General features: G+C 41.8%; 3 protein-coding genes across 7 annotated transcripts in view; 2 read left to right on the top strand and 1 right to left on the bottom strand.

Annotated features, from left to right (window-relative positions):
- Positions 1 to 1,598, top strand: part of ipp (intracisternal A particle-promoted polypeptide) — a 5,255-nt gene extending 3,657 nt beyond the window's left edge. Inside the window, exon 10 of the mRNA XM_034887427.1 lies at positions 9 to 1,598. Within this exon, the coding sequence (XP_034743318.1) occupies positions 9 to 233 (225 nt within the window). The 3' untranslated portion in view covers positions 234 to 1,598. The remainder of the gene's footprint in view (positions 1 to 8) is intronic.
- A 113-nt stretch (positions 1,599 to 1,711) lies between these two features.
- On the bottom strand, positions 1,712 to 3,007 carry LOC117954005 (transmembrane protein 69-like). Of its 2 annotated transcripts, none has more exons than XM_034887454.1 (3): positions 2,803 to 3,007; positions 2,604 to 2,649; positions 1,712 to 2,467 (listed from the first exon to the last, which is right to left on the bottom strand). In XM_034887454.1, exons 2-3 carry the CDS (start codon positions 2,640 to 2,642, stop codon positions 1,772 to 1,774), a joined length of 735 nt encoding a protein of 244 aa, XP_034743345.1. In that variant the 5' UTR covers positions 2,643 to 2,649; positions 2,803 to 3,007; the 3' UTR covers positions 1,712 to 1,771. The 2 variants fall into 2 exon arrangements, with proteins under 2 accessions (XP_034743345.1, XP_034743346.1); XM_034887455.1 differs by having other exon boundaries at positions 2,814 to 3,007.
- A 65-nt stretch (positions 3,008 to 3,072) lies between these two features.
- On the top strand, positions 3,073 to 14,902 carry gpbp1l1 (GC-rich promoter binding protein 1-like 1). 4 transcript variants are annotated; one of them, XM_034887436.1, is made up of 12 exons: positions 3,073 to 3,316; positions 5,239 to 6,481; positions 6,951 to 7,065; positions 8,249 to 8,378; positions 11,055 to 11,383; positions 12,253 to 12,328; positions 12,424 to 12,620; positions 12,730 to 12,873; positions 13,382 to 13,534; positions 13,858 to 13,982; positions 14,101 to 14,203; positions 14,302 to 14,902. In XM_034887436.1, the coding sequence occupies exons 3-12, from the start codon at positions 7,006 to 7,008 to the stop codon at positions 14,473 to 14,475; spliced, it is 1,491 nt and encodes a 496-aa protein (XP_034743327.1). In that variant the 5' UTR covers positions 3,073 to 3,316; positions 5,239 to 6,481; positions 6,951 to 7,005; the 3' UTR covers positions 14,476 to 14,902. The 4 variants fall into 4 exon arrangements, with proteins under 4 accessions (XP_034743327.1, XP_034743326.1, XP_034743328.1 ...); XM_034887435.1 differs by having other exon boundaries at positions 3,260 to 3,366; XM_034887437.1 differs by having other exon boundaries at positions 3,315 to 3,581.
- Positions 14,903 to 15,581: the final 679 nt, after the last annotated feature.

Below are 15,581 nucleotides of genomic sequence, written 5' to 3'. Positions count from 1 at the left end.
TTCTACAGGAGAAATGGGTTGAGGTGGCCCCAATGTCTACTGCTCGTGCAGGCGTTTCAGTGTCAGCAGTTAACGGGCTGCTGTACGCCGTCGGCGGCAGGGCCGCCAGTAGAGACTTCTCTGCCCCGGTGACAGTGGACTCTGTGGAAATCTATGACCCTCACCTGGATACCTGGACTGAAGTTGGAAACATGATCACCAGCCGCTGTGACGGCGGGCTGGCCGTGCTCTGATAGCCAGTAAAATGTTCATATTGTGAGCGTCCATATCGGCACCTGAATCATCCCAAAACGGCATAAAGTGAAGGAAAGCTGCACCTTAAGAGACACAAACGTATGTTTCTGTCTCAAGTAGGCTTTCACGTGATCATGTTATTTAAACATGGATAAGACATGTTTTTATTTGTCCACATTTGACATTTATTGAACATATGACAGCAGATCAAAAACTGGAAAACTGCCAAAACTGCATTTATTGCTCATCTGTGTCTAGTTTCAGTTCACGAAATTCTTTTAAAAGGAGTATCAGTGAAAACACACTTATTTTCCTCTCATGTATTTGAAGACAAAGCTATCCTTGAGATAAGGATATTTTCACAACAGAGGAATTCTATTTTGGATGGACCAGAGTTTATTTTCCTTTGGGGAGCACTGCTAACAGTTCTTGGATTTTTTATTTTCCCTTAATGTTTGAGGTGAGTGCATTGCTACTTGGAAGATGTATTAAACCACTCGAGCCTATTTAATAATGGAACCAAAGGTCCATGGGAAGTGATTCCTGTAAATAATTATAAACTTGAACAGCACACCCCTGTTGGATAATGTTGGAGCTCATCACATTTGCAAGCGGAGTGAAGACGTTGCGCAGTAACAGTATTTCCTATCCTGTACTGTTTTTCCTTTGCAAATAGCAGAATATTAAAGTTAAACAGTAATAACATTTTATTGGTCACTTTTCAGACTTAAACATGTGGATGCTGGGTTTTAAAAAAAACTACATTACCTCTCTTCATTTAAGATATTTAAAATATAATAACTTAAAAGATGGCTCCAGAGAACCCTCCATTGTAAACATCACACTGATTTTACACACACACACACACACAAAAAAAGAGTGGACTGTATACTTTGACAAAAAAGATTTTCTGCAATCTTCAAACAAGACAATATGGGATCACTTACCTCCAGCTCTAGCACTAAACTCAGCACTCATGGATTTACACTGAACATTTACGTTGAATGTTAATCTCCAGTAACACTCATTGTGATTAATGTATGACTTTATAGGTCATGCACACGTCCCTATCATATACTGTAGACTCCTCAGAATAGAGTCATAAGAGGCAGGGGGAGACAGATCAGTCAGGATATCTTGTCAAAGTTAATAACAGAACTGTACTATGTACTTGTATCAGTGTGGAGTTACATAACAATGGAAAGGAAAGGTATGCAAATAGTTCCAATTGTATATCCATTGTCTCGAATTTGCACATGTAAAATGTCCATGTTCAAACATTTCAGTGGGGGTACTTCTTGTCTACTTTGCACAGCAAAGAATGTGATTCTACAAATGTTTTCTGATAAATTATAAATGTTGAATTTCCAAGTCTTTTGTTGTTTCTAAATGATAGGCCACATTGAGACGTGTCACCTTTGTCCCAAAAGATGTGTTGGTGTACAGTGGAAACAAACTAAGACGGTCTGCACATCAACATTTAATTTTACAATTTTATTGAGTGGCTTGGCTCAAAGTACAAACTGTCCTCTTAAAATCAGTTAAAAATCTGTTTGATATTCTTCTCAGCGTAGAATTTTTTAATTGTGAGGGTAGCCACCAGTGAGAAGGTGGCGACCAGAGTGAGGAGAGTTCGCATGACTTTAAACCAGTTGGGGTAGCCAGGCAGCAGGGTCAGGTCATAGTGAAGGGAGAGACCCAGTCCCATAAGTACCACCAGGGCTCCCTCTGCAATATTGTCCCTGCAGAGCAGTGCCAGCCAGGCCAGAAGGGAAGGGACCACACTGTTGCCCAAGTTCATCCAGTCAGGCTGAGCAGGACTGCCGGCAGGGAGTGCAAACCCCCAGCGGGCACCTCCAAGGAAGGAGACTATAGAGGCTCCATAGACCACTTGACCATATGCCAATTCAGGGTAAAAGGATTGCGTGGCAGCCATCAGGAGAGGTGCAGACAGGAAAGGCATGAGCCCTGAGAAACCGAGGTAAAGAGCTGGTTTGGGAGCCTGGGTGAGGGCCCTCAAACTGAAATCCTCTTTCCTGTTGCTTTTCTCTGAAGTGCCCCGTGAATCACTGTGGCAGAGACGTGAGGCAGGCCAGCTCAACAACCTGTTGATCGGAGTTCGTGTGAATGGCATTAACACTGAGGAGGATTGAGAGTAAAACTGCAGCTGAGCTTCTGCTGTGTAGTTTGGTGCTCCTGGTATCTGCTGAAGACTCCATCTCCATACTGGAACCTGAGAACAATAATCATAGAAGTGCAAAAACATCATAACGTCTTATTGTTAAAGAAGTCTGGCACATAGTATCCTTCTGCTGTATTTATTAGCAAACACGTTGCACTGATGAACAGTCAAATTTTATTTGTCTTACCCAAGAAAGTATGCGTCTTCCAGATGCAAATCTAATCATTTTCAATCTGAAAAAGACACGTTATTTGTAAGTAATTAAAAAAACGCTCCATAGCACAAGCACACCGGAGTTGTACCTGCTAGCATAACATTCTCTCAACCTGATGCAATACATTGCCATTCTACTGTAACAACCAATAAAACACATACGTTGCTGTTACCTAAACGTTACCCTGTAAACGTTTCTCGTTCAGTGGTTCGCCACTGTCACTGCAGTCACAATTACAATGAGTTAGTGGTTATAAAGTTAACGTTAACTAGCTAAATTAAAGGTCGTTTGCAGGCTGCCTTTCTATCGGTGCTCGATTAAATGTCTGTCTCCCATAAACTGACTCGCTCAAACCAAAGCTGCTCAAACTGACTGTGTTCTGACATCGACTGATTTGGCTGTGAGTGGCGGGGAAGGTATTAAGTTGTATTCAAGATGGCAAAATCCCCGTAAACGTGCTACCAATAACGTGTTCTAGGATATAGATATTTTAAATAACCAAAAATAATAGAATTTCATAATTTCAGACGTGGATATGTTATATTAATATATAAAATGATTTTAAAAATGATGACTGTTAAGTCGTTTAACTTTAAAAAAACTGCGGACCCTCGTTAGGTTGCATAATCACGACAGATCTTGAACGTAGCAACATTGAGGCTGAATCCCTCAGTGCAGCGCCAGTGGTAAGCCATCCGAAAACCCAAACAAACATCAATAGTGCATTAGCAAAGAAGTAAGTCGTTGCGAAAAAGTGCAATCTTTTTAATGTATTCAGATTCTATATATACTTGAATCGTTATTTATTAGAGCATATGTCGCTTAGGGGAAGGTACACTGTATCGTTTTGAAACACTGCAAGTTAGCTCGCTAGCTCTTAGCAAGCTGATGAATGTGTGCTGCCGCTGCTAAGGTAGCCATTTTGAAAGTGTGTTGTTCCAACGAAGCCAGGTCTGTTTACTTCTATTGTATGTACGTGACGACTGCTCAAATAGGCTATTCCAGTCCCCGTGAGCATATTCAAAACATGCTTACTTTGCTTAGTCCCCTCGTCATATTAATTAATTTCATCTATCTAACAGTTTTCGTTAGCTATCGTCACTTAGCTAACAGGTTGGGTAACGCCAGCTATTAGCTAACGAATGCTACGCTAACGTTAACCTTACTTAGCTAGCTAACTAATCAGAGTTAGCTAGCAGCAGAGTAAGGACAGATCTAATAACGTTATCAGTTAGTGATTAGCATTGACTATTTAGCTAACACTGCGTTCGCGTTGCGTCTTAATTTATTTCTAAGCACTTTAACCCATAACATTACTCAGCTAGTTAGCTTGGTGAAACGTGCATGCAACGTTACTGTGTGTTGATTTGGTCTGCTGCAGTGTTTGTGGACATGTGGGTTTCCCACAGTGTATACTAATGTTAAACTGGGTATTTAACGTCCTGCGGTCATTTGTCCAAGTATTGTTTCACAGTGAAGTAACGTTAAATGACTGTGATGAACATTGTAGCCCGAGTCTGTGGTAAACTCATTGATGTTGAGCTGTTATGTAATAGTTCCGTGGGAATACGTTAACCAAGGTAGCTCTGAGTTTGTGCATACCGGGATTCGTCGATGCAATAGAATGCACCTCGTATTCTATTGCATCGTTGAACAAGGTGTAGGACTGAAGAACCGCTGTTTGAGATTGTAATCCTCCGTTTTACATACACTCGGTACCTGGCATATTTAGATGCACAGCAGTGTTTTGGAGAAGTAGCGAGGAAGAACGTGTTAGTTATTTTTACACTGTTATAAATATTTCATATACCAAAGCCGACACCGTTTTAAGAAAGAGTCAGCTTTTCAGCATGGAATGGTTCTGAGAAAACTGAATAATTCCTTTTCTCTCATACTTCTCAAAATGTATTTGAATTGTCAAAAGCAGTTTTCTTTTGAGCCTTTGGTTGTCTCTTGAATCGTAAGCTATTTTGGGGTTTAATAATGGCATGCAGTGAAGGATGAGCATCTTTCATAATGTCTCACATAACCCTTTGCTATCCGCATTAGCACAGGTATAAAGGTATTAAGGGAGATGTTGTCTCAAGTTTAATTTCTCTGCATTCTCAGTTGCCAGTTTAGTAGGTAAATCAAGTCTAATACAATAGCTCTGCAATCTGTGTGACCGATAGGGATTGATTTAACTTTATGGTTATTTTGGCAGCTGTAGTTTGTGGTGCTGTTACATTATGTGACGTTTTACTGGAGGTGATTTATTTTTTTATAAATATATTTTGAGCTGTGATTTGTCCACCCCGTTTCTATCAATAAGGGTTTACTAAAAAATTGGAAACACTTTACAATAAAATTCCACAGCACCACCAACACAGCTTCCGATAATAAGCATACAGTCGAAACAACACCTCTCTTAAACAGTTTCAAAAAAACTGAATGCTCAAGTTTCGTATAGGTAGGACTTTTTTAGCAGAACTTGTGTATTAATTTTTTTCTATTTAAGATAGGCGTACCAAATAAACTAGACACTGAATGTAAGCATTTGTGAAACTGAAGCTTTTTCTTAATCTGAGGCTGTTTCTGTTTAATGCAATTCCCGTGTGTTCCTCTGCAGATACCAGTGAACCCTCAGCAAGAAAACTGCACTGCTGAAACTTCATTAAAGAAGGGAAGGAAAGACCGTCTTGACAAATTTTGGACGCATGCTATTTTACAACTGAGAAGAAAGAAGTTGATTGAGCTGTCTTACGGATTTCTTACGGACAAGTTTGATCGTTATCAAAGGACTCTTGTGTATCTCATGGAGCGAAGACCTTTTGACTTGTGGAAGATTTTTGTTTAGCTTTTGAGCTTGCATATCTATGAAATCAGAGCCATACCCTCTATGTGCTTTAATTAAAAAGCCACAGATAATTAAATGGGCATCTTACAAATGTGATATTAAAACATATAAAGCTAAAAACGGCATTATAATGCATCATGCAGCAGCATCTCTATTTCACTAACCAAAACTGAAAATGAAGGCAATGTAACATTGGGTTTTACTTCCTTCATTGTCATGTGACTTTGAACCTTTTTGAGCATTATCTTTCTTCAAACTCAGTCTTTTTCATCAGTTTAATGAGGTGAGCCGTAGTTCTCAGTGACCTCCATTGCCAATAAAAGACTGTCCCTCAACCTCTTTCTTTTCTGCATGCGTTTAAGCAGAACTTAAAATGATTCGGTAAAAGGTGAGTCGACAGAAAAACATACTGGCACGCAGTGTGGCAGGACAACACCTATCTGTCTTCCCTCATCTGGTGTCAAAGTGGAACTGCTACACAATCTGCTGTCCATGTTTGTTGGATCAATTCATTTTGCCATTCAGTATAAAGTCCAATCAGGTATTGAGTCTTACTCCTGACAATAAGAGCAAATGGCACAAAGGAATTGGTGAAGGATCAAGTCTGTCTAGGCGATTACCTGGACTGGAAACCGTAGCACTTGCAATTCATTAGCGACGTGACCTGCAAAAGAGCCTTTTTGGGAATCCAGTTCAAGAAGGAGAATTGGTCCTTCATAGGCCTCTGTACTTCTGCTTCAAAATCTACTTCCTGCCTCGCCAGTTCTCCGGATCGCCGTTCAAGATCATTCCTGCGACCTTTTGACCCATCTCCCAGTGTTTCACCCTGGACGAAGCGATCGGCCTTTGGGGAAAGGGGCTGCGCTTTCCTGGAGGAGGTGGAGAGAGGGTTGTTGGTGTGCTGCTCCTCATCTGTCAGTGCACACACTCCGTGATCAGTGCCAACAGGCCTGAAGAACCGAGCCCAGCCGGACCGAGAGAGGAGGCAGAGGACTTCAGAGCCACAGACTCTGGGGTAATGATAACGTTTCACCTGACTGACTTGGTTACTGCAAACGTGCATGGACTTCATATCTATGAAGTTAATTGCTTTAGTGTGGTCCTTTTACAAGTCATTTGTCAACACTTTGTTGGTAGCCGGTGTTTTGACAGTATAATTAGAAAGTTGAGCACACTTAAGCCTGACGAGTTTTACACTTAGCACATACACACATTGTAAAATAATACTTGTATATGCAGCACAATATATTTTTCCATCCAAACTGTCTGCTTCACAGGTACAGCTGCAGCAAGTTGAGCTTTGTGGTTTTCTGCTAAGAACAGGACTCTTGTTTGGCTCTTGAGGGAGACTTTAAGGAAATTACATAAAATCCAAAGATTCATGTTGGTGTAAAAAGGAATTTGATCCATGTTTCTGGGCTTGAAAAAGTTGAATTGGAATTTTTGAAAAGATGTAATTCCTGTTGTGCCATTTCTTTTGTTAGATCCTGGCCATGAGGTTTGATGCCTCGATCCACTGACCGGAAACACTGGACCTAAATGGCGCAGCATGACTTTGTCCCTGCCTGGCTTAACTTCTCCACGCCACAGCCTGTCAAGGTTTGTGTGTACACTGAGTGTATTTAAGTTTGTGCTAGACATGGGGAAAAATGGTACTAGAGACAGTTTAAAATGATAACTGTCAGAGTTACTGCTATAACACCTGATGTGAACGTGCATCTGTACACCTGAACCTGCGTTCACACCGCCTGCGTCGGTCGTCAGACGGTGTGGAGAAAAGTTGAGACTGACTCAACTTCTGGAGAGACGCAACCCAACGTCACGCTGCAGTGGCCAATCATGTAACCAGCGATCAAAATGATCAGTCGGTTTTGAGGTGGCGTGAGGGTTACGTATAGTAAAAAGGAAACATTCATATCATCCTACCTTCATATAAAAGACTGATGATGGAAGAAAGTAAAACATTTAGTCTACATAAATCAACAAGTTAACGTACAGGTGGAGGATTTCATGGATGGGGTTTTGAGATATATATATATATATATATATATATATTTATATTTTTGCATACAAACATTAATAAATCTGCAGTGGCTTAAAAACAACTTTTTGGACAAATTGCTGGCTTTTTGGCCGGCATGCTGTAGTTCAGCGGAGGATCACAAATAAAACCAGAAATCATAAGCATTGATTAGACTGTTTACTCACCTGTTGGCCTATGGTCATGTTGTCCCAGACTGTCCGATTTACCACACCCTTTATTCTTACCCACAAATGCCCTGACTGACTCCCAACAGGATAAACAGCAATTCACAGAAGCAACGCTAGAGTTATTTTAATTGACGGGCATAATTTGGGCTGGAAGTTGAGGGTCTGGAACAAAGCTGTAACTTAGATTAAATATTGTATGACAGGAAACAAATACTCATCGTAAAATAGAGCCTCTTGAAAGTAAAAGTAAAGTGTAGAGCGGTCTCACTTTCCATCTAAGTTTGTCAATGTTTCTCTCCTGTCCGGAGCTCAGTGTATCTGTGAGTCTGGAAGTTTCCCAGCCAAATGGCAAGTCTGGGGAAACAAGAGTCAAGACAGCGAAACAAGTCCACAGTCACTGTCCTGCTGACACGACTTTGCCTCAACGTCATAGGTCTTCAGCTATTAGCCAGCACTGAAAAATGGTCTAAGGTTTATGTATTTTATCCTGGAAGAGACATGTGTGATTCATTGTCCATCTCACTGTAGAGTCCACTTTATCTTACCTTTTCCCATTTCTGTCCTCATCCAGTCCCCTGCTGCCAACCTTGAGAAACAAGGTGAGCCCCACCACCACAGAGACAGCAGAGCTGCTGTAAGCCGCCGTCGCCACAACTCCTCTGATGGCTTCTTTAACAACGGCTCCCTGCGTGCTCCAGCAGGTAACCGTTAAGAACTGTACCCTGTAAACCCTGTCATTGTTGTTACGTAAGGGGAGAGCAACTGAGAATATGAACAAAATGAATAAAACCATAACAGAGTTCAGTAACTGAATCTTTTAACACTGTAGTGCTGGTTCTAGCATATGAACACAGTCCTGAGAAGAGGTCTAATAACAGGGCACAAAAAAGGTCTACACACTGTTAGGCTCCAAATAGTAAGGCTCAACGGGTGAACAGTGCTGGGATAAAGCCTTGTATCAGGGATGTCCCTCACCTTCCACCATCTCTGCTGTGTATTTTGCAAGGGCACTGCTGCTGCATCAGGTGTTTGGTGCTTCCCAGAACGGGTGTGATTGGTTTAAAGAAATGCAAACCAGTGCCAGAGCAAAAAGAGACCTATTTTTAAAATGTATTTTATTCACTCTTTTGTTTTAGGTACTGTGGAATTTCATGTTTTGCTGTATTGTTGTGTGTCTTGTCCTTATGTCTGTCTGCTGGCTGTACAAACAATTGCCCCTTGGGGAAGATAAAGTTACCTTGACCTTGAAAGGTTTCCCTCTTGCAGAATAGATGTGTGTAGCCAGGCCTAGTCTATATCCACAACTGTCCACGTCCGGGATAGCTCAGGTGCTGGAAATTCTGCCTGATGTCTTTCATTTCGGCTGGATTGCGGTTACCTTCCGCTTTCTTTGTGTTGGCATTTTAAACCCCTGTCGATTTGAGGACTATGGTTAACTGCTCCTCAGATCTCGGCGGGGTAAATCGAGACAGCTCTAGACTCTAGACTCTCTGTCCAGTCTGAGTTTTCTGTTGCATGACTAAAACAACCTTTGCACGAACACATGTTCCACCAAAACAAGTTTGTTCCTGAGGCTATTTTGCAGAGGTTCCGACAATTGTGATTGGTTTGAAGACATGCCAATAAACCAGAGCACGTTTTCTCCCATGCCGGAATGCTGTGTGGACTAGCCAGACCCTCCTCCGCAGCACTGTGGAGGAAGCTGGCAATGCTAGACTAGGCTCCAAATGAATCATTTATTTGTGTTTTACATAAATGTTTTGATCTATAAGATCTTCCTCAGATCTCCTCTGTACCTTACAATTAAGTCTTTTTTTTTTTGTCTTGCACTTCAAATATTTTACATGGATGTAGGCGCCTGTGGACTCTTGTCAAGAGGTCTAATCAGATAACCTACAACAGTGGGCTACGGGTGTGTAGGGGCTCGTATGATCGTATGTGTAGATAAATCAAGTATGCTTTAATGAGCCGGAGAAAAACTGTTGTTTTTCAGTCCTTAAGGTACACTGAAATTAGCAAAGTTAATCAGACAGTTTACTCATGTTATTACGAAGTAAAGGTTACACGTGCGTCTTGAAGAGACCAATGCACTTAAACCTTTTCACCATCTGGTTAGAATAAAAATAAAAAAACTACCACCTTCTGAGGTGGTAGTTTTTAAGTTGAACATTCAAGTTCATGTTATCAAAGCTGGTCATGGTTAGGGGTTAACACAATGACAGGAGTATTAATGGAGACTAATTGAATGGTGTATACCCTTTTTTATAAGGCTTTAGGCAGGGTACGTTTCAAACATTAAATCACTTATGCCAAATTTGTAAAAGAATTCTGCCGGACTTTCATTATGTGATGAAGCGGCAAACCTTTACTGAAAGAGGACACCATTGAGGCCACCTGCTGAGAAGACAGAGGTGTTTCAGGCAGCAGACAGGTGGCGGTGGAGTCCTGTCCCCGTTTTTGTCAAACCATCTGTCCATGCTTTCTAGATTATGTACGTTACTTTGGTTTCATCAATATACAGATCAGTGTCTACACTGTACACTCCACTGAGACAGTGCTCTGCTGATGTGTAAGCATGCGGTTGAACTAAAAACATATGGTACCAATTTTAAAATGGCAATTCATTGTTGCTCATCTAGTCCTTTGTGAAATTGATGCTGATGAGCCACCGAGCAGCTGTGTTTTGGAGAAATCTCGCAGTTCCATTCAGTTATGTTTTGGTCTCAGTTTCTGCAGCGTTGTTCTGGATGAAGGATACTGTTGTGGGGATCAGTTGTACCACCAGGACGCATTCAAGTTCAATGGGAAATTTCAATCCTGTGTCCAAGCAGTAACCTTGAGTCAGTTAAGCTTCCTGTCTGACAGGTTCTATGCCCGTTCCTCCCACAGTCCCAGGGCTGTCCCACCGTTGTCCTTCACTTTGTCTTGACTCACGTTTTGCGCTGCCCTCAGCTTGGAAAGCAGAAAGGCAGCTCTATGTGCGTCTACTTGATTTTGGTGTGCTGTGCCTTTCAGACATGTTGAAATAAATCTGACATGTCTCTTCTAGTAATTTGGACATAACAGCTAGTCTAATTTCATTTTAGGATATTGGCTGTGAAGTGTGCATTCCTGATCCCTTCACTCAGTGGTTTCTGTATCATGTAGGTGCTTTTGGTCCTTCAGAGGAAGCAATTGTAGGTGTAGGTGTGATGTTGCCTAGTTGTTTTCAGTGCCATGGGCTGTGCCATCAAAGATGTTATTTCATAATGGGAAACCTTACTGCTCTATCTGTCAAAGCCACAAATCAGCCTTGGTTTCCAAATATTTGTAAAGCATAATGATTGTTATATACACTATGTTTATATTATATATTTATATAAATATTTTCTCTCGAGGTGATGGATGGCAGCAGCCCTCTCTACTTCTGAGGCATGACTCTGTGGACTCGGGGGTGGCCAAAGGAGGGCATGGCGGGCTGGCAGGGGGCTCCTGTTGGAAGGAAACACCCAGCTGGCATGGAGCGCCGCGGGGTGCCCAGGACGGCCACCACCACCAGGGACGCCACCCCAAACGGGTAGGAGTCGACAGGGACAGGCAGACGGGGCACCGGCAGCGCAATGGTAACTTTCATCCCCGCAAAGGCCCCTCGTACCAGGACAAGTTCCCCAAAGAGGAACGCAAAGATGGCAAGGACGATAAACTGAAGTTCGTGGAAGAGGACTTTGTGAGTAGATTCACTGGGTCTTCCTAAACATGCTACTGAGCTTTACATGGCTCTTTATGACAAAGTAGGGCTGTGCAATTATCCGTTATTTTAATTGTGATTACGATTTTGGCTCCTAATGATCACAAAAATGGAGTAATCAAGAAAACGATTATTTTGCAAGTGAATAATTGCAACATCTTTCTAAAAGTCACTGACTTATTGTGTTAAACACCGTGATTTCATAATTGACCCAAATTAATCAGTCAGCTCTGGTGCTAGACTGTATTTTAAGATTGTTATTGTTCACACTGCGCCTGACCTTAAATCTATTGCCGGAAACCTTTTCATTTTCCGTTTTTCTTCCCATATTTACCTTCTGATACCAAATGTAAATATTATGAGTATTATGCATCACCAGAGTTTCCCTCCACTGACCCATCAGGGTTAATTCCGTCAGCAACAACATGCTCAAATTCTTGAAAATACAACATTTCAATGCTACTTAGGGCTGCTCAAGTAATTGCAATTTTATCCAAATTGAAATATAGAGGACTGCAATATCCAAATCCAATTTTTTGTTACAAGCAAAATATGTGTCACACCATTCTGAATGAAGTAATGTGGTGCTGTGGTAATGTCCCAGCCTACAAATTTGACTTCAGAAAAAAATCTTTATTTTGTACAGATAAAAGTAAAAATCACACTAAAAATATTTTCATTTTTTTTAGATTTAAAAATTTTACAATGAAAATTAGAATGATACAAAAGTGGACATTCCCTCCAATATTGTGTCTCAGTATCAGTCAAAATGATCGCAATTAGGTAATTTCCTCATATCGCGGAGCCCTAATGCTAAGGTATGTAATGCAGATGTTTTATCTTTCTAGCCTTCCCTCAACCCTGAAACAACTGGAAAGCCTGGGACTCAGATGCGAGCAGTGGCTCCCCATGCTGGAGTGTGGGGTATGAGCTCCCAGTCCACATTGGATTTCAATTCTTGAAGAAGCTCTGTTTCTCATTTTCAACATTGTAACGTTTTATCACTGATTCTTTTCCAGAAAACCCCCCTAATGGCAAACAGATGGTGTCCAAAATGCTGGTTATCAAGAAGGTTTCCAAGGAGGACCCCAGCACAGCCTTCTCTGCAGGGTTTGCCACTGCTGGCAACTTGTCCACCAACGGAAACAAAGCCCCCATTGCAGGCTCCAGCATCTACAAGAACCTGGTCCCAAAGCCTGCTGTGGCCCCCACCAAAGTAGGATGTGTCAAATCATTTCAACAATACCAGTTATTTAGGTGCTCTGCTCTGATGGAGGCAGTCTCTGTTTTTGTGACTGAGACTCATTGAATGTCCTCCTTCCCAGAGCACCCAGTGGAAATCCGGTGGTAGAGAGATCACGAAATCTGGCCTTCACATGCCAGGCCGAGATTCAGTCTTCACCAGTCCCGTCTCTGCAGCCAAGCCCAGCACCCCAGTCAGTGCACCACAGCACAACACGCCGAAAGAGGTGAGGACAGTAGGGAAAAGACGAATAAGTAACTTCATGTTACAATATTTGGGGATTTTCCATACCCAACATGATGCACTTCCAGCGTAGCTGTCTGTGTTGAGCTCATATGGCTGCACGCGTGACTGTGTGAGTAAATCACAGGTTTTATCTAAACATAGTAATTAAGTGTTGGTGTGGTTTGAGACTGACATGCTTACTCACATGTGCACATGACATTTCGTTATGCAGCAGTGTATGTACAGTAAAAACTAATGATTTAAAAACATCAAAGTAACTCTAAAAGGCATGTCTGCAAATACTTGCTTTGATCCAATATTTCTTTTATAACTGCATACATTCAGCTCGGTTTCCTAATTGTAAAATGTTACTGGCCAAATAGATGTTATAGCTGATAAATTGGCGTCTCTGTTGGAAAAAATAATTGTTACCTCCTTTTTTATTTATTTTTTACGGCTGCTTCTTCTGCCACACTCCTCTCCTTCCTGTGGCACCGTCACACCTACAGCACCCTTCCAGCACGACTCCTCCCATAGACATTGCCCCGTCGAGGCTGAAGCTGATGCGCCGTGGTCCGGACCGTAAGAGTGAGTTCCTGCGAGCTCTGAAGGACGAGGGCACCGGAGAGCTGACGAGCAGCAGCCCCGGGACATCAGGAGAGGTAGGCAGCAGTTTAGCCTAATTTTCAAAGGTTACAGGTAGTGACAGAGATAAAAAGATTCTCCATTGTGTGGAGTGGACTGTCAAATTGTGACCTATTAATGGTTTGCAAGTACAAGTCCTTTGTTGAATTTTGTAATGTCCCAGTCGAGAGTCAACACTTGTTTTTGTCTGCATATAAAGAAGAAAAGGTACAGGAAATTCTGAAAAGTTAAGTGCTAAAAATTCTAAAAGAAATGTTGTCTTTGTTTAATCAGTTTGCTTCACTTTCGACTGTCAGAATTTCTTTTGAAGTGTGTTGTCCTGCTGTGTGAATATTCTCAGGGTGAAAGCAGCACCCCAGAGCCCAAAGCCTACAGCGAGGAAGTCTGCCACGAGAATGGTCTGTCCTACTCCCTCAGTGACTCGGACACCGACCACCTGTCCAGCTCCCTGGAGGCAGAGCACAGGTAGGACACCGCTGACAGCCTTGTTCGTCTCACTCACTCACTCGCTCTCACACACACAAACACACACACACACTCTCTCTCTCACACAACTGAGCAGAAAATGTCCATCCTTTTGTAGGTTGCTGAAGGCCATGGGATGGCAGGAGTACCCAGAAAATGATGACAACTTTCTGCCTCTGACAGAGGACGAGCTGCGAGAGTTCCAGACTAAAACTGAACAGGTGAGCACTCAGTGAAACAGCTAGTGAAGCAGCTAGTGTCCGTTTTGGTAATTTAATTTAATATTAGTGACACACGGTTGTCTGTGTCCTTTGACCAGCTGAAGAGGAACGGCATGCAGAGGAATGGGGCTCTCCCGAGGGCGCGGGGTGTGACCCTCCACTTCACCCCCTGGAGGAGTGTAGCGGAGGCGAACGTCGAGGAGGGCTCCGAGTCCGAAACCAGTAGCAGCAGCCAGACCTCTGACGACGACGACGACTGCATCAAATCCTAACGTGGCTTTATGGAACAAAAAAACAACAACAACAACACAACATCCCAGCAAGCAATCCCCCTCTCTCTCTCATCTTTGTTTTTAGAGCACCATTTTGAATTTCTTTTGTTTTGATTTTTTTGTTGTCATTCTTGCACAAGGGAAAAACCAATCATATCCCAGTGAAGGGGGAGATTCCTGCTCCGCCAGACGTCGTTTTCCCTGCGTTTCCTCCTTCACTGCAGTCCCTGCCCTCTTTGACCCTTCTCCCCCACCTTCCTTTTTCTTCTTCGCTTTGTGGAACTGACGTGTTCAAGAAAAGAAGGGCAATGAATGCACACTTGATTCTGCTTTAAACAGACTAACTCATTTCATTGATGATGCTGATGACACATTAATGATATTAATAAAAATTGGTTCCTGACAAGCTGATATGTTTCAATATGAATCTGACTTCTGTGGTGTTTGAGTCTATATGTAACTTACTATGTCTAGAACCGTTTTAAAATTCCACATTGATCCCACACTGCCTTGTAGGCAAATTCTTGACTCTTATCAGTCTGAGTGATAAGATAATGACTTTTCACTAAAACGCAGCACTTAAAAAAGATGTCGCTAGGTTCTCTCTTGTTAACAACATGCAGCTGTTTCCCACTTAAATATTTTATATTAGTGCTGAATAGAGCGGGTGTCTATGTTTTGACTTTCTACAAGGGGGGTTGTAGTTTTAAAAAGATGTGTCTCATAGTTTTGGAATTAAGTATTAGTAAAACGTCTGCACAAGCAAAATGTATTAACAAATTGGGTTTGGCAAAACAAACTGCAAATCAAATGTTTAAAGGTAAGGAGGCAATGCCATGCTTTTCAGCAGTAGCTTGTATTTATCAAATTTAAAAAGATTGTGTCAGGGGAAAACAGCTACCGACAGAAATGGTACATTTTGTTTTTACAAAAAAAAAGATAAGCATACATTGTTTCTCTTTTCATTATGTGTCTTCTAAAGTGCATACATTTTGACTTGTCATAGCAGCAAAAGCATAGATGTTACTGCCATTAACAATTAATTTCATGTACAACACAGGGTCCTGAATAAAATGTACATCTGTACCTTTCATTCTATGACAAGT

This window comes from Etheostoma cragini, chromosome 12 (assembly GCF_013103735.1).
Source record: "Etheostoma cragini isolate CJK2018 chromosome 12, CSU_Ecrag_1.0, whole genome shotgun sequence".
Classification (NCBI taxonomy): Eukaryota; Metazoa; Chordata; class Actinopteri; order Perciformes; family Percidae; genus Etheostoma; species Etheostoma cragini.
This window is presented reverse-complemented; position numbering and strand designations above follow the sequence as displayed.